The 13,922-nt window shown below is 29.9% G+C and overlaps 1 protein-coding gene across 1 annotated transcript in view; it reads right to left on the bottom strand.

Annotated features, from left to right (window-relative positions):
- Nucleotides 1-10,301: 10,301 nt before the first annotated feature.
- LOC126780294 (discoidin domain-containing receptor 2-like) overlaps nucleotides 10,302-13,922 on the bottom strand; it is a 47,369-nt gene continuing 43,748 nt past the window's right edge. The window contains exons 11-16 of the mRNA XM_050504623.1: nucleotides 11,902-12,020; nucleotides 11,396-11,554; nucleotides 11,154-11,246; nucleotides 10,908-11,049; nucleotides 10,720-10,824; nucleotides 10,302-10,505 (exon numbers count right to left, since the gene is read on the bottom strand). Coding sequence (XP_050360580.1) covers nucleotides 10,302-10,505; nucleotides 10,720-10,824; nucleotides 10,908-11,049; nucleotides 11,154-11,246; nucleotides 11,396-11,554; nucleotides 11,902-12,020 — 822 coding nt within the window. The remainder of the gene's footprint in view (nucleotides 10,506-10,719; nucleotides 10,825-10,907; nucleotides 11,050-11,153; nucleotides 11,247-11,395; nucleotides 11,555-11,901; nucleotides 12,021-13,922) is intronic.

The following is a 13,922-nucleotide window of genomic DNA, read 5'->3' as shown; positions in this document are numbered from 1 at the left end:
TTATGGTTTAAGTACATAGTTTGCTATTAAGCTATGGTTAGATGCTCAAATAATTTCAAAAGTAATAGTTAGACACTGCAGCTACTTTAAACTAAAATATATATGCATTTTTAGTTATTATTATATATTATTTTAAAAATTTCTAATGGGAATCAAAATACTTCATCAATCAATCAAAATACTTTCATATGAATTCCCTAGTTAAGTTTCTAGTTTCCAAGTGCTATATGTTTGTTTTAAATCTTATTCATAATTTTAAACTCTAATTAAAAATAGTCAAAGATAGAGTAATAACTTCCCGTACTTTTATTTTAATACGATAATTATTTCGTATGACATCGTTTTTGAGGCATCCTTGTTGGTCTAGTGGCTAGACCACTATGGGCGCAGATCCCGAGGTCCTGGGTTCAAATCACAGTGTGGTCCAATAAAATATTATTGGGTTTTTCTGTCGAAGAATATCAGTAGCAGTCCGGAGTTTGAAAAGTTGGAAGTGTATGCACTCCCGTATCTCCCGTATATGCGTGTCCCTTCCTTCGTTGGAGTGCACCTGTGTCTGCGCCCCACCCCCTTGTTCATTATATTATACCTGTGCAGTTGGCTAAACTCTATAACGATAACGTTTTTTTCCAATGATTTACCTCACTGTATGGCATCTAAAAGACATTTTAAAAATTAACCAAGATATTTGTTTCAATTCTGAAATTAAAATTTTAATTAGCATTTATGTATTGCTAAATATTGAAAACTGTTCTTTCGATTTAATCTCTTGTCCCTAGTCATCATTTATATTATTAAATAATTTACAAAAAAAACTAATGCAAATTTTAGTAAGTAAAAACATTTTTATATACTTCAGTTTCTACATGTAGGATTCTCATGCGTTGTTGATTTTATAAAACAAGTTAAAAGTGATTATAGCGTAATGGCAAAGTTTTGTAACAATATACTCTATCTAGATTTAATTAAATTTAATTTCTATAAAGGCAAAGTATGCAACTATATATTATGAACCTCAAACCGGTAATAACTTATTCCAATCTCAAAAGTATGTGTAGGGATAAAGAAATCTTGGGTTTACATATTCCATGTTATTTGCGAATATATAAATCTACTTATGTTTATATCCACTTTAATTTTACTCCCAAAGCTACGATAACGGCTACGACGATTTTCTACGACGATTTAAGATTTTTATTAGAAATAGATACCAGTGTTTTTTTTTAGTAAGTAGGAAAATGAAAAAATGATTTCCGTTACGTCACGTTATGTCACGCATACCCTTTTAATATAAAACTTAATAATATTATATAAAACTTTTAATATATAATATTATAAAGTAATCTTTGCAGTTTCACCCTCTTTAAATTAGGCGATTGACGAGAAAAGCATAAATTTCATACTGCAAACAAAAAATAAGGTAAAGGATAAACTAAATTGCAAATACCATTTATTAAGATTTTTAAAGATTACTTCATAAATTTTTTTTTTTTTTATATAAGAAATATTTTTAATGATAAATGATATCGTCCAGCAATACAGTGCCATATGTGATATATAGACGAATCTCTCATTAAAACGTAGAATGTTATGTCTCAAGTACTTAAGGTGCATGTTTAGGGCCTTAAGCGAAGTCGTATGTCACTAGAAATAACGAGGGCTCTTTTAATTCTTACTGAAAATTTTCCTTTACGACTCATATATACTTTTTTCTTTTGTTACACTGAACATAATATTTTTTAATATGATATTTTTCATTATTACGTTATAGCCCAATAAGTATAATTTCGTCACGTTAATAAAACGCAAAAGCAATAATTTTTAAATTAAAAAATAATTCTATATATTATATTGTCTAACCTTTTGTAATATACTTGTCAATTTATTAATATTTTATGGTTATAAGAACCATTAGAAAGGACATTATTCTGTAACAAGTTCCGAAACAATATATGTTTCCAATTAGATTAAGTAAAGGAGTAATTAGGACAAGAATTCTCGTATAGATTATTATGTTGCTGTAGAATTTTATTTTATCAAACACTATTGTTCGAAAGAAATTTAAAGACTGTAAAAGGTTTATGGTAAAATCCGTATGGTAGGATGATAATGCTCGTACGGCTGATTTGGTCGAGTGGTTAGTTAGTTAAATCCTTGGTCTGAATCTCTTGATCTGCCCGGAGTTTGGCAGCGTTATTCGTGCCGTCCTTCGGAATTATTGTAGGGAAGGGAGAGTGCTTTATTGGTGCACATACTTGAACATTATTAAATTTTCCGCGCAGTATGCAGTCAGTACGCAGTAATGAATAATTTTGTAAGAACAAACTCGAAACTCACTTCAGAAAACGGTCGTGAAATGTCAAATACTGATATTCGATATTGATCGTTATAATCGTAACATTTCAAGAATAGAACATAAAAAAAGTATATCACCAGAAGATAGTTGTCAATATTTCACGGGTGAGTTATGAAGTGAGTCTTTACAGCCAAGCACTGCAGGTGAATATTCTCGGTTAAGAGAAAAACAATATTACATAAAAACCGGTGATGGCTTTCATTTTGTAGTATTATAAGTATTGACTATCTATAATAAATTACTTAAGTATATTACTAATATCTATAAAGTATATTTTTAAAACATACTTTTAACAATGTTTTTTTTTTATTAATTTGTATACAATTTATTTTTTGATCATTTATTTTATAGTATTGTTTTTGTAATATAAGGATATTTTTGTTATATTATTTTCATATATTTTCACTACTCTATGAAAATAATTCAATTTTCTCAGTAATTAAACAGATGTGCTTTTCAAGTGTAGTTTTGTTTTCGTTACATTAAATGCAATATATTTTAATAAATGGAAACAAAAATATGTATATTATGTAATTTAAATAAAGAAATATATTTGATAAGGAATTTGATTGTGCTTAGATTTATTTATTAATTTTACTGAAAAACGAAACTTTTTTTTATAACGAATATTTCAGCATTCTCGTTTTTCAGATATTTGACTCAGTAAACTTTTGAATTGTCTTTAAAAATCTGCTAATATAATTGCTAGCCCGTAATAAAGTGAATAAGTTATACTTGGAGGGGTAGACGAATGATAATTATTTAAAATTATACTAGCACTTTCTACCGGTTTTACCCGCGTTTTATTTGATTATACACACGATAAGGACGTGAACATACACATAATAATGAAGAAGAAAATATGTTAGAGACTATACAAGATCTAGCAACGATCCACAATTACGGAACAGACACGCATAATTTTATGTTTTTTTTTCCGAAATTATTTGTCTATGGATATACTGAAATTTTAGGTGTTCTATTTAAAATGTAGATTAAAAAACAAAATGTTTAATGTTGTTTATGACTTTACTTCTAAATGCAATTTTTTCATTAAAAAATTTAATTTTTTTATTTCTTTGTTCATCATTTTCATAAAATATTTATTCATAAAATATCATGGGATCGGTCATCTAAAAATAGTAAAAAATCGCTTTAATGATTGTCTATTATTTTTTTAAAGACATTCTAGATAACTTATAAAATTGATACATTATGTAATAAATACAAAAGGTGTAAAGTTTGATTACTTTAAAAGTACTTGTATCAATGTCATCTCGAAGATGATTAAACAATATAATTATATTATATAAATATTTTTTTTATCATATTTTAGTGATTGCAACATACAGTGCGAGTTATCTTTATTATCTATGCTGTATTTCATAGTTTTAAATAATTATATAATGATTAATATTTTTAGTATCCGTCCTTGTGGCAGGGTCAATTTCTTCAGTATCTACCATTAATTAGAATTTTGATTCAGTTTTAAAAGGAGTTTGCTTTCATCGAATTGATAACATTTTATTTTAATTAAAACTCGTTTTTCATTGTACCATTTAGATACTGATAATAGATACTGTGGAATGGCCTTCGTTTGTCTTATAATTATACGCACAATATACGCACATAATTTAAGTGTAGAGATTTGTTTATAATTAAAATGAAATATACACTATATTACTGGTAAGTGTACGGATTTGATTATATTTAGAATAAAATATACATTGTATGTTATTCGCCAGGGCAATCATTATATTTAATAAAGATTTAGTCGAATATATTTTTCATTTTTATTCCCTCGAGGTTTCATTCATCATGAAATAAATAATAAAACAACCATATTTTGATATGTTATTCAACATTTATTAACATTTAAAATGACATAAAAAGAAGGCATTCCGCCTAAAAGTCTTTGATTAATTATGATGTACCTACAGAATTGATTTCATTTATAGAGTGACAAAATGTAGACGATGAAATGATTTATATTCTCTTCGTGTTAAAAATCAATTTCGAATATAATGTTAAGTTTAATTGTACAATAAATATGTATGTTTTTCTTAAAATAAATATTATGCTCTAAATGTACAATTTTATATATAGAATGAAAAGATAGATTCACAAGCAGTATAGTTATTTCGTAGTGCAATAATTCTATGCTGATTTTCAAGCTGTTCAACGGCAGTGTTTGCTGTCTTGTAGTAATTCACATTTTACAGGATGTACTTATACGTACACCTCACTTAAGGTAACTTTGAATGCATTGGAAGGTTCGAGAATACATAGCATTGAACACTGCATCTCACTTCGTCAAAATGATTATGAGTTACATTAAATATTATTTTTTCAAGTGACGTATCGCCTGTTGTGAAAACATCTTTGTACAATAGAAAATAGATTAGAATAAATATGACGATATGTATTGAAGGTATGATATATATCATGATTATGATCATGTTCTAAAACTTTTATATACCTATAAATATGCAAAATTATATTATAATTTTCCCAATAATTATCATTATAATGTTTAAATGGAAATGATAAAAAGAAAAAGTAATTAAAAACAGATAAATTTTATCGACCGTAAGATGTATATATATCTTTAACACGAACCAAGAATACAAAGTAATAATTTATTCAGGCTAAACGCCGCAAACGCGCGTGTATGTATCATTGCACCGCACGGGCGGCTGTGGGGGCTGGAAGGGATGACGATTGTGATATTCCATTTATTATAAGTTAAATTTCAATTTCTATAATATGATAAGGGCTTTTTCCTACTCTTTACTTTCCTCGCCACGTTCAGTTTGCTTAACAACCAAAATTCTTTAGCGCGCATTTTGGTTGTGAGAGGAGGCCGTAGCAGGGCTCGCGGCCCGGTCTGTGCTGTATTTATAATTTTTTGAATTATTTGCACGTTCCTTTTTAGGTATATTTAATTAAATATAAAACGCGTAGTGATGGCTACATTTCAGATGATATCCGACTATATTTAAACTGAGCAAATTGGGCGATTATATAATCCGTGTATGCGAATTGGTCCCAACGCTGTAAAGGAGTCATCGCATATGCCCCGGCCTGTCTCATGTTGCATTAAATACATGACCGTATTTTGATATCACATACTCTTCTTTGAAAACTCCTCTACATTTACACACCAAAATTTCATAATTTTATAACTTGAACAAATTTTAATCTAATCTGGGGAGAAAAGTGACGAATCGTAAGTTATGATGATATGACAATAAAGTGATCTTATTATCAATTCATTATAAATATGTTGATTATTTAAATTCCGCATGGTCCTACAATATATAAGTACGTTCGTGGGATGACTAGGAAACATAGATAATCAACTGCGGTACAACTAGTTTCAGAAACTACAGCAAGAAATATTCAGTAATATTAAAATTTAGTTTGAATTAAATTTAACACTTTAGTAGTGCCAATAATGCACGTCAAAGTTACAATTCATTATTAATAATATCATGAAAATGAACATCGAACATTTACATGCAATATAATATACGTTCAAAAACTGGTCGGTTGTTAAATATAAGCATTTACAGCTATAAATACAGACAAACATATATATTATTGGATGAAATTTAGAGAATACGACATCGAAATCCAGTTTCTAAACGGTCAGTAACCGAATTATTAATTAAATTATTAGATTTTTTTTTTAACATTCGTTGTTGACAACCCACATAACTCCGATCCGACACGTCTGATCAAATACGATAGATAAACATTTATTATTATAATTTTAACTCTATCAAATGAAATACACTTTTGCAGGACGCTCTTACACTAAAGATTCCTTAGCTTACCTGTTTTCTTTAATTAAAAAACATGGTAAGACATTAAGTGGGTAGAGCCAGCAATGACCAAGAGGCGACTAAATACTATCAGGATATACAATGTTTAGGGTAACGAACGATCAAGCCAGCAACTAAGCTCAACATTGAATATCATATTATGTTTCTTAAATAATAATATTTTCACATAAGTATAATAAAAACACATATAATTATATCAGGATATACAATGTTTAGGGTAACGAACGATCAAGCCAGCAACTAAGCTCAACATTGAATATCATATTATGTTTCTTAAATAATGATATTTTCACATAAGTATAATAAAAACACATATAATTATATCTGTTTTAAAACATGACATTATACTAATTATTGTTATCTATAGTTTATATATCATTTTTCAGTTTAATATCTCTTATTTATCTAAAGGAATAAATTAGACATCAATCATAATAATGAATATGGAGTATTGACAACTATGATACCATGCAATAAATATCCATATGCAATTAATTATCCTAATTATTTCGTATACGCAATAATATCTTAAGGTACTTATGTTTCCGAATCATTAAATTATTATCATTAAAAAGCATTTTTGCAGTGCATACGTATCTATGTATACCCTATTCCAATCGGAGTGGGAATAAGGGTAAACAAACCTTAGATTTACAAATTGCATGAGATTGTCTAATTGTTCTGCTGTATTATGCACTATAAAGAATTTTTGATTAATTTACCTTTATTTGTAATACAACACTATTCCGCTTAACTAGTTAGAATCACATTAATTTAACTTTAGAAGTTCCGATTACAACTTCAAGGACAATGATTCCACCAATGATTTCGCGTCAATTGATATCGGTGTCTAATGATATCGATGTCAAAGTTGTTAATTAGGTTTATTCCTGTTGTGGTTGGAATAGGCTATAAATTTATATTTCTTCTTAAAGTAAAGAGGCCATCATTGTAGCTGTCATTCTTGTGCACTTGGCCTATCTAGATTTATATATCTGGATGCACTTCATAGCTTATTACTAAGACAATTATTTTAATATTCTTTATTTTTATGATAAAGAATAAATATCCTAATAGTTAATATATTTTACTAAATATCTTTTCATAAAAACATTGTAATGTTACCTTTAACAATATTTTTATAATGACTATTACCGATATCTTTTTATTTAACTATTTTTTCTATATTGCAAGCACATGAGTATAAGCATCGAGACAACGCTCCGATTCTACTAGTATGCTTGCATTTTCTTAGCGAAGTAATATCTATGAATCATTAACTAAATTGGACACTTAACGCAAAAAGTGCCTAACCATGATGAATCTAAATATGACAACTAATGGGAAGAATTAAGGTGATCCGCAATATTGATGCTGCCAATTCACATTAACCTTCCATTTCTTAATAACTAGGTATTACGAATACGTATGGGCACTACAGATTAAATTTTCATTGTTTTCTTATAAATATCAGACAGTCTTAACTTGTCTAATAATATCCTGGTCAGTAATCAAAATTTTTAAAATTAGACCGAACGCATCGTTTTAAATTTGCTTCCAATATCAATTATGTTTTGATTTTTATTTCTATTAACTAATACCAAGAAAATTCAAAGTGCCCATTTTGGAAAGTTCACATTTGCGTTAAATGTTCTTCTAGGCAAACCAAACAAACAACACAGTAATATAAAAAAAATTGTTGCAGGATTTCCTCAACTGCAATCTTATTTACAAATTTCCAATGATTAATGTCTTTAATATTATGCAGCCTTCTTTATTAAGAGGATCTTTCCTCTTAATAAAGATATATAGAATATAGAAATATAAAAACATAAAAATACGCAATCGTGAAAGTTGAACATTAGATAATTAAAAAATAAGTAAATAAATATCCTGTCAAAGAAGAATTTCATTCTCTCAATTATTACCTATTCGTATAATCTAAAATCTCATTATTTTTAAGATCTCATTATTTATATGTATGTATATTATATTTTAAACATTCTAAATGTAGTTTTAAGACTAGTATCTACATAAATCGCCATTCGTAAGAATAAACGAAAATTTAAAGTAAACAGATAAAAACATAAAATAAATAACCAATTTAGAAGTAGAGACTGCAACATATCAATGACTTATATTACTGTATTAATTGCTAAAGTTTAAAACTTACTTTTATTGTACAGCTAATCAGGGATATTGCTTCCTACGAGAATCTCACGTAATCGTCCTCCGATCCGTCTTCATAATGACGAATATAAATATAAATAAAAATATAATAAAACCTAATATAACTAATGAGCACATTTAAAGCTTTAAAATATGTATATCCTGTAGTTTCTGGGATCGGTTGTCGATGTTTGTTAGTTGTACCTAATGCCAATGAGACAGTATAATTTATCGATCAATTTCTATCAGATACCGATCCCTTCCGATAGTAAATGCGTTTATACCTCTTGTCACGTGTCTGGCTCTCAATAATCAAAGGGATACATTATTATTATAAACTTTTTATTAAATTTAAACAGTAATCACTCCGTTTCGTCGTGCCTTTATTTATTAAGAACAACTTCGAACGCATTAGTTTCTAAACGACAAATAGGCTGTTGTGCGCCTTATCTTCTGGTCAAATGCACGTAAGAACGATGTAATTTCTCGATGAATTGGAGTTAATGACTTATAATACTGACGACATTCATTTATGTATTAGTAATGTATCCTTAAAACTATGACACATTTATTATCTATTTAATAAGACCAGGGGCTGGTTTTAAGAAATTCGGTTTGTATCAATTACAAGTCGATCACACAGACTCCGCATATATGGACAAGTATACGATCCCATCATAAATCGCAGAGCTTGTAAGTATAAACCATTAGTGCCTGGTCGAAGAAAACAAGAAGCATAGGAGCCTCTAGGGCATATGTATATTGCCCTTGAAGCTTTTTAGCTTCATGAAGTATATAGGTAACCTTAACATATAAAACAGATTAAAAAAATAGGAGTTAGATTTGGATATAGATACTATAGAGCATAGACTGATTTTATATTGGATTTATATTATTCACGTGGAATATGTTTTAAATATAACTAGAAAATATTCCTAAAACATGAGGTAAACTGATGTTTGAAAATTTGACGACATAAATCCATATAAAACCAGTTTATGAACTAGATCACTTTTGTAATGTACGCTAATGAAAAAAGTCACTCATTTAAAGGCTTGAGAAAAGGTAAATAGTTTAGCGTGCATTACAACAATGTTCTCAATTAAAGGGTTGCCATAAAGGCGGTGATAGTGGAAGATCGTGGGAACACGAGGCAAAGGGCGCTAGGGATAGTCTGGAATGGAAAGCGATACCGATGTTCTGACAACACGTATTTTGTGTACTTTGAGTATCTTTTGAAGATATTATCAGTACCACCGATATCTTCACAGTATGTGGTTTCTCGAACTTCAATTTCTTAATTATTTATCTATCTACGGCATATGCCATCATTGCATACTATCATTCAATATATCTATTTTATACAACTTTCTTTGCAAGCCACAACATGCCTAAAAATATCGACAGACCGGTTAAATTACGGGGTCTATCGATATTTTATGAGATCCATTACAATCTATCCCAAGAGAATATACTTAATATTAAATATATCTGTTTACTTGCTAATGCTACGCAATATAAGAAAGGTGACCAAAAAAAGATGTAGCATATGCAAGTTAACATTTAAAATTTATGCTAAAGTGGTTTCACACCAGACTATAAGGTGTACATGTAAGATTAAGTGACTTATAATGTAAATATTACTATTAATACTGCCCGAATTCCTATCACATTATTTACGCAGTCTGTTATCAATTTCTTGGATTTGACGATCCCTTGGGCTCAAAATTAAATAACTCTAGAGTAAGATTTTAAATCTAAACACCTTAACACTAGGGAAATTTTCAAAGCTCATACGAAACTGTACGTTAGTCCATCAAACTTCACAATACAAATAATTATTAAGTCTATTAATGTCTTTGAACGCACTACCCGCAATATTCTGTCAAAATACAGCTTTCCGTTTTATTGTAACAGTTATAGAAGAGCTAACGATGTGTAGGAGGCTTATGGCCGTAAGTCATACGATCGAGGAATCTATGCAGGTCATGGAAGCGTGGCCGTTGGTTCGGCTCACGTCGCCAACACTCGTGCATCAGGTCATAGAGTTCGCGGCGACAGCGTGGTAACGGCGCTGCCGGCACGCGAGCTCCACGGGCTCCATAACGCCAATCACTGGCGTTAGTCACCACCTATAGATCGTAGAGTATACGTGTTTCATTACAAGTAGTCGTTAGGATCCTTACTATTATCGTAACCTATAGCAAGACCTTTAATCAAATATAAATATTAGTAATTACTAAAAAGTGTGTTATATAATTATGTTAGTTAATGCTTGTCGAGTAAAATGAAAAAAATACGATGTAAACAGAACTAAAATGGTACATATTATTTCTGAGTAAAAACCTGATCGTCGTTCATTTCCTCGAAGGGTTTTGCTAAGCAATAAGTAAGCACCTCCCATACTGTTACACCAAATGACCAAACATCACTAGCTGGTGAGTAGATACCCTAAAAATATATATATTTATTTACCATTACATAATTAAAAAGAAAATGTATACGTTTAAAATATGAAGTAAAATATAATTTACCATCAGCAAACTTTCCCAAGCCATCCAACGTAACGGTATGCGCGATCCATCAGCCATTAAGTGGTAGTCGCCAATAAATTCTTCGCAAAACATGGCGTAGTCTGCTACTTTAATGCGCAGACCGTCGCTTACTGTTACGTTTCTAGAAGAAAGAATAACTTTTAGTTTATATTTCTCAGGTATGTTTTTCGATTAAGGTTAAAAATTTTGATATTTTTTTTTATGTTGATTGTAATTTTTTATTACCTTGCTGCGAGGTCTCGGTGTACTAGTTCGAACGATTCTAGATACTTCATGCCGCTCGCAATCTGGCAGCATACGCGGATTAAGCTCCCGTAACTGTGTTCAGCAAACAAATTGAAATATTGTACCAAAAGTAGATATAACATTATTTTTATGAGCAAATATATTTTATAGTTTGGTAGACGCAAATAATCTGCAAAATATTGTAATATTAATAAATGTTGGTGTTAGAAGAAATTTGTAACCTCAATCTGCGTTCCATCTTCAAGATCGTTGGTAGTGGTATTGCGTCCCCGCGGTCGAGTGCCGCGCATGGAGGTTCTAGCAGGCTCAATCCAAGCACGCGTGCGAGTTGTGGATGCTTCAGGCCTGCCCCCCATGTAGCTTCGCGGGCAAACGCAGCCCTAAAACAACAATACATTTATTCTGGATAATATATTTAAAAACTTATATATATATATATATAAGTTTTTATTTAACTATATATAACTGATATATATATATATATATATATATATATATATATATATATATATATATATATTTAACTTTATATATTTATAAACATTTATATTTAACTTTATGTATTTATTACATGGATATTTTGAGTTTTTTTAGTTTGAGACGACTAATTTCGAGATCGATTTTATAGAATAATACCTGATTAGATTTTTATTTTAATGAACTCAAATATTTATCATAAATATGATTGAGTAATAATGAAGTATTATGTGACAAATTTTATTCGTACTTGACATCGCTATGGCACCCGCGCCACAAAGTCTTCACCACAACAAGACGCCGGCGATTGCCAGTGGGCAATTCCTCGTCGGTCAGTTCGTCGATGCCGTCCGTCTCGCAAATCTGGAGCTGCATAATTAAAAACGCTAAAGGCATCCGCATAGATTTTTACTTTTCGCCACATTTAGACAACATTGATACATCGAAAGCAATATATAAATACATACACACATACATACATACATACATACATACATACATACATTCATACATACATATATACATAATGTATTCATATAAAAAAACAATAAAAACATTGAATAGACAGACATAACAACCCCTGCCTAACAACAAATAATAATTTTTTTTTTTTTATAGAATAGGAAGGCGGACGAGCATATGGGCCACCTGATGGTAAGTGGTCACCAACGCTCTTAGACATTGGCATTGTAAGAAATGTCAACCATCGCTTACATATCCAATGCGCCACCAACCTTGGGAACTAAGATTTTATGTCCCTTGTGCCTGTAATTACACTGGCTCACTCACCCTTCAAACCGGAACACAACAATATCAAGTATTGCTGTTTTGCGGTAGAATATCTGATGAGTGGGTGGTACCTACCCAGACGAGCTTGCACAAAGCCCTACCACCAGTAAAAATATCTACCAAATAATCAACACTTATAAGCTAAAATATAAAGAAAACAAAATTAAATAACCACTATAAAATTAAAGAGAAAGGATTAAAAATTTACATTCTTATTCCACGTCACGATGGGAGTTCTCGAGGAAATAGTTCGTGAGAATTTCCTGTATATTTCACAAAAGCCTACTTTGGCCCAGTTTCTAAGTTTACCGAGCATGGAAAATGGCTTTGCGTTTAACGGATTTGCAGATCTTGAGAAAAATCTTGCTTAAAATCAAGGTGTTAAGGCTTCGATAGAGCTGGACCCGGAGTAGATCACTCAGCTCATTATTTACTAAAAGTAAAGCAATTTATAAGCACACAACATTTTATACTTATCATATATTATAAGGGATGAATAGAATATAGGTATGTAGAATATGTAGGCTCTTAAAAGCACGTTAGAATTGTCATCTTACAAGATAATTTAAATGTACTACCGGTTAAAATGCATTAAAGTGTAAAATAACTGTAAGAATGTGATTTCCTAGTGAAAATAATAGGTACGAATCTTAAACAATAATTTTAAGCAAAGTTATAAATTAAAGTTTATTCCATCACGCCACTGCACTGTACACACTGAACTATTTCGTCTCTAGAAAATCATTATGATTAGTCTGCCTGACCTTTCTTAGTTAGTATTTTCTCCTTTCTTACTAATATGCAATTAAATTTAAATTTCCTGCATGAAAATAAATGATTACGAAGAACACGATTTTTATTATCGAATCTTGCATTATCTTATATAGAAATAAATATATGTTATTTATAATATTTTTTATAGAAGCTATGTTAATTAATTGTTATTTTTGCAAATTTATGATTTTATGTATTTTCTATTCATCCCCTAAGACACATTTAAAGCATGGAACATAATATCATGCAGGCATTTGAAAAACATATTCTGTCCAATTGGTTATTCACCATTTGACAGATTGTGAATAATAAACGGCGCGGCTTGTGTTTCTTATTAAATAAAAAATAATTTTCCCGCTTTGTTAGCTTTTATTACAGTTTTGCAGGTTTTTATTGGAAGTAATAGCGTTGGGGTTAATACATATTAAGACCGTTTTTTGTATATTATTATATGAAAGTTTTAAAATATCGAAACAAAATATTGTCAAGTACAGTGGATAGGACTATACGATTAATATCGGATTTGGAAAAAGTTTCGGCTCGTTATCAGACAGAAGTTTCATGTCGAAAGACTCAAATAGAACTTGTAAATGTTTATTTAGTATTTGATGTACAAAACCCTCAATGTAAATCTATTGGCTTATTTTCAAAATAGGTATAAATTATTTAATTGGTATTTGACATGCGAGGTTTTGTCTATACTGATTT

Source organism: Nymphalis io, chromosome Z (genome assembly GCF_905147045.1).
Source record: "Nymphalis io chromosome Z, ilAglIoxx1.1, whole genome shotgun sequence".
NCBI classification, from domain to species: domain Eukaryota; kingdom Metazoa; phylum Arthropoda; class Insecta; order Lepidoptera; family Nymphalidae; genus Nymphalis; species Nymphalis io.
This window is presented reverse-complemented; position numbering and strand designations above follow the sequence as displayed.